This window comes from Nelumbo nucifera, chromosome 1 (genome assembly GCF_055504915.1).
Source record: "Nelumbo nucifera cultivar China Antique chromosome 1, China Antique-T2T, whole genome shotgun sequence".
Lineage (NCBI taxonomy): Eukaryota > Viridiplantae > Streptophyta > Magnoliopsida > Proteales > Nelumbonaceae > Nelumbo > Nelumbo nucifera.
Window position 1 is genome coordinate 65,382,648 of NC_142649.1, and position 21,093 is coordinate 65,403,740.

At 38.8% G+C, this 21,093-nt stretch overlaps 1 protein-coding gene across 2 annotated transcripts in view; it reads left to right on the forward strand.

The window, feature by feature from the left end:
* The first annotated feature begins 519 nt into the window (after positions 1–519).
* The window catches only part of LOC104594211 (putative DUF21 domain-containing protein At3g13070, chloroplastic), a 70,640-nt gene continuing 50,066 nt past the window's right edge, over positions 520–21,093 (forward strand). For both annotated transcript variants that reach the window (XM_010254407.3, XM_010254409.3), the window contains exons 1-5: positions 520–1,248; positions 3,629–3,726; positions 3,832–3,925; positions 9,594–9,671; positions 9,841–9,944. In XM_010254407.3, coding sequence (XP_010252709.1) covers positions 667–1,248; positions 3,629–3,726; positions 3,832–3,925; positions 9,594–9,671; positions 9,841–9,944 — 956 coding nt within the window. In that variant the 5' untranslated portion in view covers positions 520–666. The remainder of the gene's footprint in view (positions 1,249–3,628; positions 3,727–3,831; positions 3,926–9,593; positions 9,672–9,840; positions 9,945–21,093) is intronic.

Genomic DNA, 21,093 nt, shown 5'->3' on the forward strand with positions numbered 1-21,093 from the left:
CTTTGCACTCTTTACTATTTTTTCCCCAGCGTTCTAACTTAAGCATCGGAGTATTCCCACCGGGAATTCTTCACCCTCTTCTTCTCAGGTGTCGTCCGTTGCCAATTAAGAGCCAGTTAGGAGTGTCCGGATTGCACAACATCACTCGTATTCTCATAAATGCTTGCAAGAGATGTATTAGCATGCGACGGGATTCCCTGTGCGAGAGTGTTTACTTACAGGAGATCCGCGCTTTGTTCGCACCTGGTAGGCGTGGGTTCATCACTGGATGCACAGAATACAATCGGTGCCGGAGCGGTGGAAGGCGGTCTGAACTCTACAATGTATCATATTCGTAAATCGTAACATCTTTAAAAATCTAATGGATGAAAAAAATGGTCCGGATTCATGAGCTTCAACCCGACCCAATAAACTGCTTTTTGTGATGGGTTCAGGCTAGCCCGACCCAAGTAGAATCCCTAACGGAACGGATTCAACGACGATGACGACGAACACAGCTCGCCACGGCGCAAGCAAATTGGCTGTTCAGATTTTTAAGGGTTTTCCGCCCTAAAAAATGCTATACGACTCAATTACATCAGTGTGAACCAAAATACATTCTATCCCTATTTGTTTTGTATAAATTTCTCTCAGAATCCCGTTGCTTTTTACCTCGTGAAGAGTTCGATGTCGATGAATTTAAGAACAAAAGCTTCAATTCTCGAACGACCTACATTCTTTTATGGCGGGAAGTCTTCATTCTTTGCTTTATGCAATCGTCAACTGAGAATCTCAGCCCGGACGTCGCCAAGAATTCTGCTTCATCCTCGTCTGATGACGATAAATTGCGTCCATCCTCATATTCTCAGAAATGCCTGCAAGTCGAAGTTCCCGGAGGATGAGGTGATAAACGGTAGCGTCTATTTGGATTCTGTGATAAGAGAAAAGGACACCGGGAAAGTGGGAGGCTCTGCCGATGTCAAGTTAGAGTTTTATGAGGTGTTGGTCAAGCGTGGATTTTTGTTAGTCGTTATGGTTTGTGGGGCTTTTGTGATTGGGTGCCAAGGAGTTTTTGCAATGGAAGGGGCTCTGAGTGCGGGTTACAGAACATTTGGACAGGGTGGGATGTTACTTCGGGATGTGTGGCCGAAATTATTACAGGGTTTATGTTTCTTTAAAGAACAAGGCTTGATTTTGGCTGTGCTTTTGGGTCTTTCTGCATTCTTTTCCATGGCGGAGACCTCAATAACGACGCTATGGCCTTGGAAGGTATGCAAGTCGCAACTATGGAGTTAGTATTATTATTTTTTTCGTTGTCCAACTTGGTGTTCATAGATCATGAAACTTGGGCCGTTTTACCACGAGAGAAGTACGGATCCATGCCTGGAAATGTACCTAAGTGCACAAACGCATGATGGAAGCAATGACATTGCTGAGACACTGGTCCCTCCTAGAAATAACAAACAAGAGAAACCTAAAGCTCTTACATTTCTGGTAGTCTAACCAATGAAGCTGTGAATTTAGGAGTTATTGAATATTCTTGGGAGATGATAATGAATTAATGATAGACAAAATCAAATTATGATTAGCCTACTGATCTGGTGGTAATGACATTGCTGAGATGCCAGTGGTTTGGTATGAACTCTTTGACAACTTTATTATTACTTTTTTTTAATGGCATTTGAAGGATCCCATGCATACATATAACTAGATTATAGAAATCATTTCAATGGAATCCCATCTCCTTTTTGGAGTTAAAACCAGCATATTGGTCTGTGATATGCTTTAAGCTTTGGTGAAATCTTCATGATAATACCCATTTGACTTGTGCTCCAAGTCTCCAACTACTCCGATATTCTTTTCACATATTTATTGCAGATATACAAGAGGAAAACCAAGGGAATGGGTGAACCATATATAAAGGCAAAAACAGGAGAAACCATTGGCTCAGATTAATTCAGAAAAACCAGTTGGAAAACAAGAAGTGTTCCTAGTGGAGGAATATAATGCTTTCAGAAATCTTTGTTTTTTCTAATTTCATCCGGTCTGATCTCTTGGTCTTTTTAGTCTTATTTGTCATCCAAGTATTACATGAAGTGCTTAGTGGTTCTTTGGAGGAAGTAGTTTAAAAAAGGGCCATTACCCAAGTCCCAATGTTGATTCCAGCTATCTGGGGTCTTGGGAGGGGTGGATTGAATACAGACCTAAACCTAACCATATGCATTTTTCCTTATGAAGTGGCCAGTCCTAGACTTGAACCTTTATTCTCATGCTTGTCAGCCTGAGATTTTACCATTGCACAAAGAAACTACCCTTCTTTGGAGGAACTTAATAGTGGTTCTTAATATGTATAATTGTATATCATGAAAAGGACATGGAATATATGCCTTTGAAGATTCATAGATATCCCTTCCCCCCATTCTATCTTGGCATCAGAGGAAGTTGGTAATTATGGTACCTGGATGGCTAAGCATGTTCAACATACTCGTATTAAGCACTACTCTATGGTGAATGAATAACTATAAACTTCACTTGGTACCAGCATATTAAACAGTAAATTAATGTTCAATTATCCAAAAACATACTGTGTATTTTGAGAAATGAAATTCTAAATCCATGTTACTCTTACTAGCTGTGTGGGTTTATATATCTAGGCATCTTAGGTCATTAGTAATTCTTACTGTGTTTACCCTGAAATGGACTTCAAGTTGATGGCTTCAAAGATTATTTGGTTCTTCATGTGGAAAAGAGGAAATAATTCCATGAACAGGTTGAAATCACAATGGATAAATCTATATTGGCTTTAGCTACAGTATCATGTTCTGAAACAAATGGAATTGATCACTAGGGGCATGTTTGGTACCATTGCCATTTTCTCAGGAAATGTTATGCCTGGGAAATTGTAAAAGTAGCAGTGGGATCTGTGCACATTTTTTATTATTTTTATGGCAGCTAGGTGCCATTAGGCATCATATAGTCTAAAAAGTAAAAACATTGGCACCATTGCAAGAAACTTCATTTTGGCGTTCCTTGCAAAGGTAGCTTTCACATAACGCGAGGTGTTTAAAAAAGAGTTTTATAAACACCTTAACCAAACAAGAATAGTAGGTGCTTAAAGTATCATGCCTACATGGTGCTAATGTTGCATAAACAGCAATGGTATCAAACAGCTACTAGATATTTTCCTCAGCAAGCAAAAGGGAAAAGCAGGGCTTTATTCTGAACCAAATGATGCAGAAGAAAAAAAAAGAATACTAAGGAAAGAACACAATCAAATTCAGAGAAATGTTTCCAGATGGATGCATTTATGTCATGTAATCACATACAAATATACAATGCCATCAAGCATTGGAAAACTAGTAAAGATTAAGCATCTAATAGCATATCCAATTTGGGGGCCCTGGGCTTGTGGATGGATTTGTATCTAAGGTGAATTAGATCAGTTAGAAGAGTTGGAAGCCATGGTCTTCATTGTATTCCTTTCAATGGCCCCTATTAGAAAGACATTACTAACTCAAAATTCATTGCTTGAATATTTTATTTATTTATGTCAAGGTTTTTCTATTTGTTTGTCTAATAGACGTCTAGCTTCAAGAATCTGGTAATCACATTAATTATCTAAGCTTTGCATCTGTGGTTTTTTAATCAGGTGCGTGAATTGGCTGAGAAAGAGCCTGAAAATGGTGTTTTCAGAATGCTTCGCAGTGATGTTACACGGTTCCTGACAACAATTCTTATTGGCACAACGTACTCCCTTTTAATTTTCATATTGACATTTTTATTAATGAAAATCCTTTGAAATGTTCAACTCAACCTTGGTTTTTTATGGTTGTCTTTATTATATATACTCAGTGTGGTTAACATTGGAGCAACTGCGTTAGTCACAGAGGCAGCAACAGCCATTTTTGGTGAAGCTGGTGTCAGTGCAGCAACTGGAGTTATGACTGTATGTAACCTCTTCTTCTTTTGATTGATGACAACTCAAAATATACAAGTGCATGTTACTAATCAATCACAAAAAAAAGTTTACACTACTAAAATGGATTGAACTTCTGGTGCATGCATTCTTGAATGGACATGGGCAACACTTCTAAATTTGAAGATATTATGAAACTGCTTCCTTTTCCTCCCAAGACTGGTCTTGTGCCTGGTCTTGGGCTTCAGTTTGATGGTCTCTATTTTTGTCAAGCCTTGAGTTTACCATGTTGGAAAAAGTAGGTTGAAAATTTTTGATTAGTCAATGCCTTTCTTATTTACTACTTTTTTTGATAGGTAAATTTTGTTGGTTAAAAAATAAAGTGTAATAGGCAGTTTCTATGCTACTGAAAAGTTATAGCACCTAAGTGTTTTAACTAATAAAAAACCGCTTCTTCTAGAGCAAAAGACAGGGTAAGGATGGTTTAGAAACCTCCAGAAGGCAATGGGGTAAAACTGAACTTTGATGGAAGCTCTTTTGAAAACCTGGGCATGGCAGGAATAGGAGGTGTATTCAGGGACTCTCAAAGCAGGATATTAGCACTATATTCAGAGCCTATTGGAATGGGAGACTCTTTAAATTCTGAACTGATGGTGTTGCTACAGGGTCTAAGATTAGCAAAACAGTTGGGCTATAGACAGGTGGAGGTGGAAGGGGACTCAAAGCTAATTATTTCCTTGGTAAGTTGCAATATACACATCCCCTGGACTCTCAGACATGCATTTAGGGAAGTGGGAAGTATTGCAAAGGACCTTAACGTTGACTTCAAGTGGGTGAGAAGGACAGCAAATGGGATGGCTGATGCCCTTGCCAAACAAGGGGTTTCAAGGCAGCAACTCTTTTGGGCTACTATATAATTCTGTTCTAGAGTTGGGTGGACAGTCCTTTTAATTGAATGTATTAGCTCCATTTATCGTTTTAATAAACTTCTTTTCTGCTGCCAAAAAAAACATTAATAAAAAACTGCTTTTTTATCGGTAAGTTCAAAAGTTGATCCTGGAAGGAAATAGAAAGGGTGGGAGAGAAGACTTGATGCAGAACCACCACCTGTTACAAGAAAGTTGAAGAAGAAAGAAGACAAGAAGAGAAGGAAGAGAGGAAGTTTGAAAGATGAAAGCTTTCTATTTCTCAGAAAACATAATGTCATACAACCCTAACATAATGTGTATTTGTATTTATAAGAAACCTAGAATTGAAAGTTACAATTAAGTCCCTACCAAATATGAAAGTTCACTTTAAACCCCACCAAATATGAAAATTACAAATAGCCCCCTTACTAAGAAGAAATTTTACAATTAAACCCAAATTGTGCATTAATCCAAGTAACTCTAAGCTAATGCCGTCTATGCTTAAAATAAGTACGAATTCTTTGTGGTGCTTCGGTCTCAAAGTGATCTCCATCAATTCTCCTCGGTGGAAAAGAACTCTCCTCAGGAGAGGTAAGGGAATGATACTGCTCCAATATATCTGGGTCTAGGTGATGAAGTTCCTCTTCTAAAATCCAAGTAGCATCGGTGTTAGGGTGGCCTTTCCATTTCACAAGATAACGCTGAAAACCACCTAGCCTGGAGGTGATAACCTCATCTTGGAGAGTACTCTCAATCTGCTCGGCATGTGAAGACTGAACTCGTGGTAGAATGGGTATGGGAACTGAAGGTGAAGCAGTGCTGGTTGTGGGCACACTTGCAGGTAGAGTAGGAGGCTCGAAGGTGCCTTGATAAGGAAACAAATCCTCCACATTGAAAGTTGAGTTAATTCCCATATCCAAAGGTAAATCAAGTTCATATGCATTAGGCCCTATCTTTCAGATGATGCAAAATGGGCCTTTGGCTCGGGCATATAACTTTTTAAAGGAGTATTTTGGATAACGCTCGGGATGCACACGAACCATGACATAATCTCCTTCAGTGAATTCTTGATTTCTGCGATGTGCATTTGCAGCAAGTCTATAGTTTTCATTACTCAAAGCAATTTTTCATTTTATACTGGCATGCAAATCATGGATATGTTGGGCAAAAGAATTAGCAGAAGCAGAAGTACGAGCATCAAGAGGCAAGAGAACAAGGTTGTAGTTGTTCAAGACTGCTATCAGTCTTGAGCACTAATAAATTTCAGGTTCGAAAAAGGAGAAAGAATAGAGGAAGGAGGAGAAAGAGTAGAGAGAGAGAGCAGTAGAACACAAGATTTGAAAGGAAGGACAGAATCACAATCATCTGCCGCCGCCACTTTATTTAATATTTATAGGTTATGCTCATTACATGGAAAGGACAGATCTGCCCTTAGTCTTTACATAACAAATAGAGCAAAATAAGACTGAAACAAATAACAACTGAAACAACTAAATGACCAACAGCTGACCCTAGGAAGACTAGAACACCTTCTACCCTATGAACACAGTGGGACCGTAGCTGTGGGGCCCACATCAGTGTTCTCTACACTCCCCCTCAAGTTGGGAATAAATGTTTATCATTCCCAACTTGGATAGATCCGCCTCTAGCTTCTTCCGTGGTACAACTTTGGTGAGGATATCTGCCAGTTGCATGTTGGAGGTGATGTATGGGAGACACACTTCTTGTGATGAGACCCTCTCTCGTACAAAATGTCGATCAACTTCAATATGTTTAGTTCTGTCATGCTGTAATGGGTTGTGTGCTATATTAATAGCCGCTTGATTATCACAATACAGCATCAGGGGCTTCTCATACTCAATACCCAACTCCTCAAGTAGTGATCTCAGCCAAAGAATTTCAGCCACTCCGTTAGCCATTGACCTGTATTCAGCTTCAGCACTAGATCGGGAGACAACACTTTGTTTCTTACTCCTCCAAGAGACCAAGTTACCCCCCACAAGAGCACAATATCCAGAGGTAGACCTTCTGTCATCAACACTCCCAGCCCAATCGGCATCCGTATAGACCTCCACCTTCATGTGGCCATTGTTCTTGAACAGTATACCTCTACCCGGGCATCTCTTCAAGTATGCTAATATTCTTTCTACTGCTAGAAGGTGCGTGGTTCTAGGAGAATGCATGTACTGACTGACAACACTAACTGCATAACTGATATCTGGCCGAGTGAGGCATAGATATAGGAGCTTTCCCACTAATCGTTGAAACATAACCTTGTCTTCAAGAGGCTCCCCACTCTCTGCACTAATCCTGTGGTTCTATTCAATGGGTGTATCCGCAGGTTTGACACCTAGCTTTCTAGTTTCCACCAACAGATCTAGAACATATTTCCTCTGAGAGACAAAGATCCCCTGTTTAGATCTAGCAACCTCAATACCCAAAAAATACCGTAGTGCACCCAGATCTTTCACCTCAAACTCTTGATGAAGGAGCTGTTTGAGGGACTCAATCTCATGGCTGTCATTTCCTGTCACCACAATATCATCAACATATACTGCAAGTAATGTCAGAGAGGACTCCACCCTCTTGATGAACAGTGTATGATCTGACTGGGCCTGTACATAACCGAACTTCCCAAGGGCTAGTCTGAATCTGTCGAACCAAGCTCTAGGTGACTGCTTCAAACCATACAATGCCTTATTGAGCCAGCAGGACGTTCAACTTTAGGATCTAACCAAGCACAAGAGTGGTCATGCGCTAAAATATCTTTTTCTTGGAAGCAGGACGTTCAACTTATGGAACTTTGAAGAAATTTCTCTCATCTTGATTCATATATGCAATAACCCTATTTCTCTCTCACGGTGAATAACCATGAAAAACCTAGGAAAAAAGAAGAGAGAGAGAGAGAGAGAGGGCAGCGGAAGGTGTGAACTCAAGGTCGAGAAGGAGAATGCTCTTCGTCATCTTCTATTTTTTTCTTGAAGGGCTTCATTGAGTGCTGGTTTGCTGCTCACTGGTTGCAGACACACTCTTCGTCTCTTCGACATTTGAGGAAGCTGAAGTTCATTCGAATGAAATTGAAACCTCAGCCTTAAGTTTATTTAAACTTTAAAGACTTGCTATAGTCCATGATGGTCTATGGAAGCCTATAGACCATCACAATAGCAAGCCCTAAAATGGAATCTTTAAAACACCTTTATATAAACATGTTACAATGCAAGAGGGTCTATTGTAATATTATAGACCCCATAAATGAAAACTTATAAATAGAATCTTTGTTTCACTTTTATTACAGTGGATGGAGGTCTACAATAATAATGTAAACCCTCACTACAAAAGCCACTAAAATGAATAAATAATAAGAAAATTAATATTTGAGATAAAATTACAATATTCATTAGAAAACAAAAATAAAAATCAGAAAATGTTAACTAGTTAGTATTTTTATAAAATTTTTATAAAAAAGAATTAACAAAAAATAAAAACAAAAGAATAAATTAAGTACTTTATAATATAAAACATAAAATATTTTTCAAGTAATAAAATATTAACTAGTTAGTATTTTTAAAATATTTATTAAAATCAGAAAATGTTTATTAAATTTTATAATAAATCATATTCTACATTTAATATAAAAGATCATAATAAATTTATTAAATTTTATACTAAATCATAATTTATTATAAATTTAGTATTAAAAATCATAATAAATTCATTAAGTTTTATAAGAAATCAGAATTTATCATAATCTTAATGCTACAAAAAGGAGAATCAGTTTATTAAATTTATAATAAAACATAATGTATTATAGCTTTAATATTTAAAAAATCAGAATAAATGTATTTCTATTTACTAGTGTGAAATAAATATATTATAATTTATAATAAATCAGAATTAAAAATAAGAAAAGAAAATATCGGATAACCTTGTAAAAACACCAAAATGCATAATAAATGAGTAAATCGTCATTTACTAATTTTGTATTGATCTTAGTTTCTTAGCTTTATATAATGGTTGGGAATAAGATAATAGTCTAGAAATATGTATTAATGCTTTTTTTATCATTTTACAAAATATCATTGCATATTTCCACATATTTCATAATATTTCCACAATGTCTCTAATTTTTACAATATTTCCCCTCAACATTTCTGACATATGTCCTATATTTTGGTAAGCGACATTTCCATCGACATCGACATTTTAAACCTTGCTTTAGAACGACTGTAGACTAATATGTCATCAAAATAGACCACCAAGAATTTTCCAATGAAGGGCCGTAAAATTTGAGTCATAAATCTCATAAAAGTATTAGGTGCATTAGTCAAGCCAAAGGTCATGATTAGCCACTCATAGAGTCCATTTTTTGTTTTAAAAGCAGTCTTCCATTCATCGCCAATTCTAATCCTGTGGGTGGGGGATAAAAAGGCCAGTTTTCAACAAATCTTGCTGTCGACCTCTGGAAGGATCTAACCTAAGTCTTGCTTTTTTATGATTTTACATTCTGTTTAATTACTTGTGCAACCTTTTTTCAAAAAAAAAAAACCTAGATATGAAGGTGTATCTGACGTAACCTTACCCAACTCAAGAGTCAAGATCCGAACTATGGTGGCTTAGGGTGTAGAATATTATACATGGTTGGATTGGACATTGATTGAGCATCTGGGGTTAAGTGGGTCTACATGTTGACTGCCTTTTTGTCTCAAAAGAATGGTGATTTGTATGGAACTCATGTTTTGTCTCCTTGAGTGAATCATTATTAAAATTTGTATCTTGCTGAATGATTTCAGGTTGCTATTTTGCTCCTTACAGAGATTACTCCAAAAAGTATAGCAGTTCACAATGCTACAGAGGTTGCTAGGTTTGTGGTAAGTCTTAACTTTTCACCTTTTTCATGGATTTGAAATAGATTAGTGCTTACACATTTAATGCTAATTGATGTGATTTTTTTGCCACTAAATTCTTCCTTTTAATTGTTGTTTCATGCACTTGATGAGGTTTGTAACCCTTTTTTGACAATTGCATGCATGTCTCTAGGTCAGGCCAGTGGCATGGCTTTCATTAATACTGTATCCTGTGGGAAGAGTTGTAACCTTTCTATCAATGGGAATGCTTAAAATGCTTGGTTTGAAAGGAAGAAGGTATGCTTACTGTTCTTTTGCAGTCTTGATCGGCTGTTGTTTGTCTTTTGTTTGATTGGCTATACCTGTCTTTTTTTCACAAGAAGAAAGAAGTGTGTTTTTATTCTTTAGGGAGTTTATTAATGGCCAATGAAAAAGAACTTTCAAAATTGAACTGTAAGTAAGCGAAGAGAAATTAGAATCTGAATTGTTATTTGATATTGCACCTCGACAATGAAGCATCCAATTAATGTTTCAATAATGGTTTAAGGCTTTCTGTAAAGAGACAAATTCTTTTGTTAATTGACTGTTTGGACATTAAACAGAACAGTACTTCTGTTTGTTGAGGGTCCAAATAGTTCAACCGCCTGGCTAATCTGGTTTTGACTACACTGCTTATTGTGCTAGCATGTTGTGCTTGACAATGAAGCATCCAGTTAATGTTTCAATAATGGTTAAAAGCTTTCTGTAAAGAGACATTTTCTTTTATTAATTGACTGTTTGAGCATTAGACGGAACATTGGTTCTGTTCATTGATGGTCTAAGTAGTTCAACTGCCTGGCTAATCTGGTTTGACAACACTGCTTTTTAGTTTTTATGCTAGCATGTTGTGCACTTGTGCTATACTTTTCCATCTCCCACTGTACAGCTCCACAATGTATATGGGGGCTATCATTTTTTTATGCTTTTAATACAAAGCCTTCCCATGCCTTATTTTATGTGGTAAGATTATTTCCAGCTCTGTATTTTGTATATTCACTTCTGTTTTTAAGTTTTTCATTTTTTTGACTTCAAGTTCAGACCATATTAATTCATTCAACATTCTTAGATCCCCATTTTGGTATTGCCATTGTTTTTCTTTGGTACACTGGTAATAAGATAAAATAAATTATTGATAGAGGTTCTCATACTGTCATTTAACTCCATATCTCATAACAATTCCAGTAGATTTCTTATTACTCTACTTGTGCTACTTGTATCCCAATTTGAACACCTACAGCATGTACAGCCTAACTGTTCCAATGGATGAGGCAATCTGCATATGTATTGCTTGAGTTATGATACCACCGTCTCTACCAGCTTCATCTTTGTTCGGTTCTCCTTATATCCAACCATGCTCTTGGTTAGGTTTAGCCTGCATTGGGGTTCACATCTACTAGGGCGGGCTTTTTTTTGCATGAAGTTGACCTAAAATTGCTTATAGGGTGTGAAGCCAATAGGCAGGCTCTTTTATGTTCTCTCTTTCTTATTGATTGGTAAGTATAATGTTTTTCATTATTATTAAAAGAACAAGATTTTAAAGTTTAAACATCCCCCAGTGATGAGTGTCAATCACTCTGTTGAGGAATTTTCTCACCCTTTAATAATTCCCTACAACAAATTACCCCAAAACATTTGTGCTCTGTTCACCCCCTGATCTATGTATCCAAATGAAACTTGTATTTATTTCAGAATCCAAGGTTATTAGCTCCTTAAGATACCATATGACCAATATTGCCAAGGGATGTCCTTGTTTCATTGTAGTCATTGCACCACTACCATTCCGTCCCTCTCAACCATGATATTCCTCAAGCTTAAAGTCCTTGCCAAGCTTAAGCCATGTAGAAATGCTAACAGCTTCGTCCTGATTGAGTTTCCTATCCCTATAGGTCCATGATATAAAGCCACGGTGCTCCATTGTGATTTATAAAGGCATTTCCTATTCTTTTTTTTTATCAGTAAAAGAAATTTTATTAATGAATTTCAAAGATTACATTCAGATCTGTTTAAAATCCACCCCAAAAGTACATGGTTTCACAGAATTGCCCAGAATAACTGTTGTCTTACTGCCCCTTCACTAGAGTGTCTGCCATTCCAATTGCTGTTCATCTCATCCATTTGAAAAACACTTTTTTTTTTTATCAGCAAAAAACTTTCATTGACAGAGAAATTAAGTTACAATAAATAAAGATTGCAGAGGGACACACTGCAATCTCCAGTAATTAGTTACAATTCTGCCCAGTACAATGAAGATCTATTTGCTCTTTGTTTTGCTAGGGTATCCGCCATCCCATTTGCGTCCCGTTTGACCCAACCAAATTGAGAGTTGAACTTCCTTGCAAGTGTGTCAATTTCTCTGAAGATAAATTTGAGCTTCCTAGGTACTGATGTGATGTTTTTGGCCCAAGAGATGACCAATAGTGAGTCTCCTTCTATTTCTAAGTCTCTTGTTCCTATCTGCTCAGCCATCTTTAGACCTTGAAGTAGGGCTAGAGATTCAGCCTGTATTTAGTCACCAATACCTATTGGTCCTGAGTAGAGTGCCACCACCACAACTAGATGATTTCTAAACACACCCCCTATGTCTGCCCTTCCTGGGTTGCCAAGAGAACTCCCATCAAAGTTCAGTTTTAATTTGTTTAGTGCTGGTGCCTTCCATGCCATGCTTACAAGTACTTTGGGTAAATCTGTTTGTGCTACTTCAGTCCAATTTCTTAGTATCTCATTCGTGGAGTAGTTTCTGAATATCTCCATGGTCTTCACCCAATGTGCAGTTCTGATTTTTATGTTTTCAATAACTTCCTCCTTTGTTTTGCTCTTTTCAGAAAAGATTCTTAGGTTTCTTTCCTCCCATATAGTCCATAATGTAGCTGATCTTACTACCTTCCGTAAGCATTTTCCTCTTTTCTTTTGTTGACACAGGAAAGAGGGGCTGAATAGACTTACCACATCCTGTGGGGGAACCCATCTGCATCCAAAGAGAGAACAAACAACATTCCAAATACCAGAAGGAAAATAGCAGGATAAAAGTAAGTGGGTTAGGGTTTCATCACATCCCAAACAAAGGACACACACATGAGGAGAGAGGCAATTGTTTGGCCTCCTTTTCTGTAGCACATCACAAGTGTTTACCTTCCCTAGGAACACTTCCCAATAGAAAGCTTGTACTTTTGGAGGGATCGGTTTAGACCAGATTTCTCTCACTGGGAAGTTCACCCCCATAGGATCAATGTGAGTGAGCAAATTGAAGAAAGATGCACAGGAAAATAAACCATCAGAAGTTGGGGACCAAACTCTACAATCAGCTATAGATTGGTCCAAGTAGACCTTCTCAAGTGTTGAAATCAAAAGCACTAGAGACTCACACTCATTTTCCCTCAAACCTCTTCTGAAACCAAAATCCCAAGAGATCCCTGAATCTGAAAGCACACCCAGCCTAGCAACAAGTTTCTTTTTATGGTTTGATAAGGAGTAGAGGTCTGGGAATTTGAACATAAGAGGCACTTCTCCAACCCAAAGGTCTTCCCAGAATAAGACTTTGTTACCACAACCGACATCAAACCTGATAAATTGAAGAAAAGTTGGATATACCTCAAAGATTGCCTTCCAAGGAGAAGATGGAGCTGCATTGGGGGCTAGTTTTGCATCCCAGCCGTTATCTACCACAATCTTTCTTCTTCACAAGGGAATCTCCACAGCCATTTCCCTAGAAGGGCCTTGTTTTTCTTTAACAGGTTCCCTATACCTAATCCACCCTGCTCCTTAGGGTAATAGACTTGCTCCCACTTCACTAAATGATCTTTCTTTACATCACCTGGTTCCCACAAAAAGTCTCTCATAATCTTCTCCAACTTCCTAGCTATTTTCACCGGGATCTTGAAGGTGGAAGGGAAATAAGTGGGTAGGTTTGCTTGGGTTGATTTTATCAAGGTGATTCTTCCCCCCAGGGATATATAATTTCTCTTCCACATTGCCAACTTCTTTATGAACATCTCTACCACCGGTTTCCAGAAACTTTCAGCTTTCGGATTCCCACCCAAGGGCATACCTAAGTATTCCAGAGGCCAATTTTTCACTTCACAACCTAGCAGATTTGCCATGGCTTGGATGTCCCCCCCTTCAATGTTGATTCCAGCTACACAACTTTTTCTCTAATTGACTTTCAGTTTGGAGGCCTGTTGAAATTCATCCACCAATCTTTTCAAATTCCTTAAACTAGATTCATCACGGCTTTCACAGAAAATGATTATGTCATCAACAAATTGCAAATGAGACACCGCCACTTCTGATCTACCCATCCTCCAACCTTTAAACTGGTTTTCTTGATCAGCCTTGATGATTTGTCTACTCAAAACCTCAGCCCCAAAGGTGAATAAGAATGGAGATAAGGGATCACCTTGTTTTAGTCCTCTTTTGGCTTGGAAGAAATCCTTTGCTACCCCATTCATCAGAATAGAAAAGTGTGCTGAGCTAATACATTCTTTAATCCACTTCTTCCATCTTTCACCTAGCCCCATCTTTCCATTAAGTTCAACAGGAAGGACCAATTCACCATATCATAAGCTTTTTCTAGGTCCAATTTACAAATCAAATCTTTGCCACCTTGTTTTCTCTTAGCTGCCACACACTCATTTGCCACTAGGATTTGATCCACAATTTGTCTCCCTTCTACAAAAGCTCCTTGGTTCTGAGAGATAACATAGGGCAGTACAGTCTTCAACCTACCAGCCAGGGCTTTAGAAATGATTTTATACAACTACCCACTAGACTTATCGGTCTGTAATCCTTAGGGGTTTTGGCCTCCTTTTTTGGCACTAAAGCAATAAATGTTGCATTTGCTCCAGGCGATAATTTTCCTTCTTGGTAGAACTCCACAAATACATCCATTAATTCATCTTTCAAAATTTCCCAACAATCCTGATAGAAAGCCATTGGAAATCCATCCGGCCCCGGAGCTTTAGATCTATCCATCGAGAATATTGCTTCATGTATCTCCTCAATAGTGAAGGCTCTTTCTAGGAGGTCAACTTCGGACTCTGGCACTCTGTCTCATTGTAAGTCTTCCAATTCTGCAATGTTTTCATAAGAGGATGCTAGGATTGACTTAAAATGATCCACAAAGCATCTTTCAATTTTCTCTTTTGCAATTACTACTCTTCCCTCCACCTCTATACTGGAAATTTGATTTTTCCGTCTCCTCTCATTTGCTAGGGAGTGGAAAAATCTGGTATTTCCACCCCCTCCAGAAGCCATTTACATCTAGATTTTTGCCTCCAAAAAATCTCTTCTTTTCTTAGGATCTCTTCCAATTGCACTTTTAAGTTCCATCTTTCTACTCTATCCTCCAACCCACACTCTTTCCGGGCCTCCTTTTGGTCCACTTCCTCTATTTTTCTGGCTAGTTCCTCGTTTATGTCCTCAAGTTTTCCAAATTCCTCTTTGTTCCACTTCTTGACCTTTTCCTTCAATCTTTTTAGTTTCTTGGAGAACTTCACCACTTTATTTCTAGCCCTAATCCCAACTTCTGACCACCATTCTTTGACCTTTTGCAAAAAATTTGGAACTTCTAGCCACATATTTTCAAATCTAAAAGGTGTGGGGCCTCCAATAAGATTTTCTTAGTAGAGGCTTAAAGGGCAATGATCAGATGTCACTCTAGGTAGAGCTTTCAGTGTCAATGTTCCCCACAACTCTTCCCAATCAATGGAGAAAAGGAATCTGTCCAGTTTTGAGCAAAATTGATTTTCTTGGAGATTTGATCAGGTGAAACAGGCTTGTAACAAGGTAGGTTCTTTTAGTTCTAGGGACTCAATCAAGGAATTGAATTGTCTCATACTAGTTGTTAAGGGCTGGTTGGGGTTGTTTGTCTCATTTGTGTATCTTATTAAATTGAAATCCCCACCCAAATACCACGGACCCTCCCAAATGCCTCTGACTGCAGCTAGCTCTTCCCAGAATGTGTTCCTCTCTTTATATGAATTCGGCCCATACACATTAATCAACACCCACTCCCTTCCATCACTCATCCTCTTGGTTTTTATTGATACTGAGTATTGCCCTATCAATTCCTCCTGATAGTCAACTTCTTCATTCTTCCACATTGTAAGGATCCCATCCAAGGAACCCCACAACGGGGCAAAGGACCAACTTAGACCCCTGCTACTCCAGATACTTCTTATCCACCTGTCCAAATCCGAAAGCTTTGTCTCCTGTATCATGACTATAATTGGTCTCTCTTTTCTTATCACATTCCTAATGATTCTGCTTTTCTTTTCACTTCCTAAACCTCTTAACATTCCAACAAAGCACCTTCTTTATACTCCTTTTTTCCGACCCATACTCATTTTCAATTCCTATTTTCCTCTTTTCTTTTCCCTTTTCCTATTTACAGTCTTCTCATAGGAAACACCACAGGCTAGCCTTTCCACCTCATTCATTCTCTTCTTTCTTTTTTTGTCATCTTTTGCCTCCTTTCTAAGATAGACCTTTCCTTTGGCGAACTTACTTTTGGTTTCTTTTTGTTCCTCTCCTTTTACTTTGGGTGTCTCTCTACAGCCATCTTCTCCCTCATCTAACCGGCAGATTTCCTTTTCCTTTTCCAACGTCCTTCTCCATCTCCACCACATAAATCAAATTCTCCTCGTTTTCTTTTCCTCCTCCTCCACCTTCTTTTACTATCGCACATGGGTCATTATCCGCCACCGGTGACGTTTCAATGGCTAGAACTGCAAAATCCAAAAGCTGAAGCTTACTATAAGGATCAATACCGAAAGAGTTTTGGCAGCAAATTGGGGGCGAAGAAAGAACTGGATTGAGAGGAAGGGGGGAAGAGACCCCTTGATCTTGAATCTGGTTTTCACCGGTTACTCCAAAGACAAACCCTGATGGTTTGGGTTCAGGTACAGTGTCCACCTACGCAGCTGGGGGGAGCTGTTCCTCAAGTGGTTCCGTGGTTGGTTTGCAATGGAAACCCATCTTCACAAAGCTGCAATCCTGTCTTTGTTCTTGATTTGTATCTATTTTCTTTGTACTGGTTCTTATTTTAATAAATTACCTTACCTTTTCAAAAAAAATTGTATCTATTTTCTTCTCTCTCCGCGAATCGCCTATAGGCTTCCCACTTTCCGCAGTAGGGTTACCAACCCCCGAATCCTGTGTCTCCAGAATCTTCGTATCAGCATCTTCAGAGAAGAGCAGTTCAGTTCCAAAAGCTTCAGAGTCTGTGAAGTTGCAGGCCTTTGTCGAGTTTATGCTACCTATACTTGACGGCAAATCTCCATCATCTTCTTCCACATCTCTCAACGCCTCCCAATCTGAGTCCTCTTCAGAGTCCTATTGTAGTGAGGGTTCGACTTCTCAGGTGTCGTGGAGTTATCTTCAGTCGCCAGCCTCCATTGAAGCTTCATTCCAGACACCGACGTCGCTCTAGCAGCCGGAGGAAGAGGAGGGGGGGATTCTGATCTCCGTCTCTGTTTGGGGACGTGACGAACGAACAGGAGCAGTTGGGGACGATGATAGACCACAATCATCATCCCCCAAAGGCGCACAAGAGTTGCACACCTGCTGTTTTAAGAGGTCACGTGACCCTTTATGAATCTTAAAACTTTGCATGAGAGGTTGGGTTGGGTTGTGGGAACCCGGATTAGGCTTTTCATTTTCCTTCTCATACATGGCGCGAGCTGGAAAGCCCAAGGGATTTGGGCATTTGCTCTTGTCCAAGAAATAACCACCTGGGAGTCCCTTCAACTTCTAGATTGTGGAAGCCAATTGTTTTGCAAATTTTGCCCTGCAATAAGCTAACCATTTCAGCTATCAATGCATCCCCATGTTCCAATGGTCCTTAGTACAAGGCCACCACAAATTCTTAAGTCTTTGGATATGTTTGCTGATGTCTCTACAATTATGCTACTGAATAGCTGGCTGGAAGTGGCAAATTCTGCTTCTTTTTCATTACTTGCCTCTCCCTTATGGTCTCCACCAGGCCCAGGGTGTGTAAAATTAAATTTTGATGGCAGTAGTGAAGGTAATCCTAGGCCCTTGGGTGTTGGTGGGGTGTTCAGAGATGAGAATGGAAAGGTGATTGCTTTGTTTTCAGGCCCCATTGGGAATGGTGACTCTCTCAGAGCTGAGATATGTGCTTTAATGGAAGGATTACGAAAAACAAAGAAGCTGAGTATTAATAGGCTAATTGTTGAAGGAGACTCAAAGTGGGTTCTAAGCTGGTTACAGAAGGACAATGGACTGTGGAAATATGCAAATGAAAGAAGGGAAGCTAAATGGTTAACTAGGGGAATGGGGGTTCAGTTTCAATGGGTGAAGAGGACTGCAAATGCTTTTGCAGATACATTGGCAAAACAAGGGGTGGGAAGGGAACATATGTTTTGGGTTGTATTGTAATCCTCTTTTCTTTTTTCTTTTTCAGGAGAGTTAAGCCTCTTTACCTCTTCCTGGATTATTGTAATTTTATTGTCAATTAATAAATTGATTTCTGTTATTGATAAAAAAATTGCGCTTTAGGAAGTTTTGAGCCGAGGGACTCCAAACCATGATTTGCCTCACCTTGACTTGATCTGAGAGTGCCACCTCTTTCCAAGATCTCAAAATATCATTGAGGGAAAAAGGTTGGAAATCCTCCAGAGCTTTCACCCAATGTGCAGCCTTTAATTTGATTAAATCAGTAATTTCCTCATCTGCTTTTATCATTAAAAATTCTTCCATTCCTTTCTTCCCAAATGGTCCCATACCACGACAGCCCTTAATGCTTTCCAAAGAAGTCTTCCTCTTTTCTTTGGTTGTCTCAGGAAGTCAGGATCTAAGAGGTCTGCCACGAGGATTCCACCTGCACCCAAATAGAGAATAAAGATGCTTCCAAATTCAAAGCACAAATGAACAAGATATAAAAATATGAGAAACAAATTCACCACTGTCCTTGCAGAGGAAAGACATATTGGGGAAAGGCTTTTATTTGGCCTTCTTTTCTGCAGTACATCACAGGTGTTAATCTTTCCAAGAAAGACCTCCCAACAAAGGGCCTGAACTTTAGGAGGAATAGGCTTGCTCCAAATTTCTTTCACCGGGAGATAATCCCCCCAAAGTTGGGTTGTAACTGGTAATTGAAAAAAGACACACAAGTGAAAGAGCCTTTCTCGGAAATAGACCACACCCTAGTGTCCTCTCCAGAGTTATCTAGAAAAACTGAATCCAGTCTACCCAAAAGAAGAATGAGGAATTCACATTCCAAATTCCTAAGATCCCTTTTGAACCCAAAATCCTAATTTAAACTTGAGTCAAAGAATACATCAAACTTTGAAATGGTTTCAGATTTATAGTTGGAGAGTGCAAAAAGCAAAGGAAATTGGACATTTAAAGGAGTATCATCCAACCAGAGGTCTTCCCAAAACAATACTTTTAGTCCATTCCCCACATCATATCGAATAAGGTTTAGTAAAAAGGATATACCTTGTGAATTACTTTCCAAGGAGAGACTGAAGTTGCATTGGAAGCTACCTTTGCATTAGTTGAGAAATACACCTGTAGTAATTTAGAAAATATAGGAAAAGAAAGAAAGAAAGGAAGAGAAAGGAGAAGAAACTGGTTTCAGCAGTAGGTTGTGGTAGAAGAAGAGAAGGGAAGAGAGAAAAGAAGAGTTCTAACTTCTCTCTCTAGCCCCTTTGATCTCTTTTATTAACTTAATTCTAAAATTGAGTACAATTACTTGGATGCCCTTAATGGGGCAGCCAACACTAAAGAAATAATTAAAGAAAACAAAAAAGGCCCATAACCAACAAACATAACCTTAAAACACTACTTAAAAGAAATAAAAGACACTAAGGCCCATTCTCACTACACTCCCCCTCAAGCTAAGCATAGATGTCAATCATGCCCAACTTGACAACGAAAGGATTCTGATGCAATGAAAGGAAGGCATACCTCTCACTACACTCCCCCTCAAGCTAAACTGGGTTGTTAGCAATGTAATAGCAAACTTGTTATCACAATACAACATCAGTGGCTTGTCACATGAAACGCACATCTCATCAAGGAGAGATCTAAACCATAACAACTCAGAAACCCTATGGGCCATATCCCATAGCCCATAGCCCATAGCCCATAGCCCATAGCCCTATACTTTGCCTCAACTGAAGATCTAGCAACCATTGACTGCTTTTTACTTTGCCAGGAAACAATATTTCCGGCTACCATAGCACAATAACCTGATGTGGATCTCCTATCATCCACATTTCCTGCCCAATCAGGATCTGTATATGCTTCTACGGTTTTACCTTCTTGTGGCCATGTTTAGCAAATAATATACCCTTCCCTGGGGTTCTCTTAATATAGCATAGCACCCTTTCTGCAACAGCCATATGTGTTTGTCTAGGAGCATGCATGAACTGGTTGATGGAACTCATAGCATATGAAATGTTTGGACGAGCTATACATAGATAAAGAAGTTTCCCCAGTAATCTCTAAAACACTCTCTTGTCAGCTAAAAGTTCTCCACCATTAGTTGAGAGTTTATGATTCACATCAATAGGGGTAGAGGCAGGTTTAACACTAAGTTTTCCAATCTCAGTAAGAAGATCTAGCACATACTTCCGCTAAAAAAATAAAGATACCTTCCTTAGACCTAGAAACCTCAATGCCAAGAAAATACCACAACTCCCCTAAGTTTATGATCTCATATTCAGAATTGAGAAACGTCTTGAGAGCACTAACTTCTTCTGTGTCACTACCAGTATCTTCTACATAAACAATAAGGAATGTCACCAGGGTTCTTCTTCTCTTAACAAAGAGGGTATGATTTTATTGAGTCTAAGTGTAGCCGAATTGAATAAGAGCAGCCCTAAACCTGTCAAACCAAGCACGTGGAGATTGTTTCAGGCCATTGTTAGAATTGTTGGAAGTTGTTAACAGGGGTAGTATTGTCTTTTTCATGTCATTCTTTCTCTCTTATATCTGCTGTAATTTTCCTAAGGGTATTGTAGTCATTTTAGCCTTCGTAGATTGTTAATACAACCTGGGTTGACAGTAAGGAGAAGTGAACATGGTATCCTTTTCTTCCCCTTCTCTTCTCTTTCCCTTCCCTTTCTCTTCCTATCTTCTGCTCTTTCTTTCTTCTATCCTTTTTTTCACTTTTTTCTTACTTTATTAAAGTTGGAGTATGGTATCAGAGCCTTGAGGTCGACTGTACTGTTTGTGGCACTGTTCACGTCCCAACTCTTTAGTGCCCTAGGAATAGAGAAAATTCTCTATTCTTTGTTGGAAAGGAAAGGGACTTAAGAGGACTGATCACCCACTTGGAAAAGAGGCTTTAATGTCTTAAGTTGTAGTGTTGTGTGAGTTGGTGGTGTTTTTCTAAAAGCCCTTTATTGGCAGTTCGAAGAGGGCAGCTTTGTGATGTTTCGAG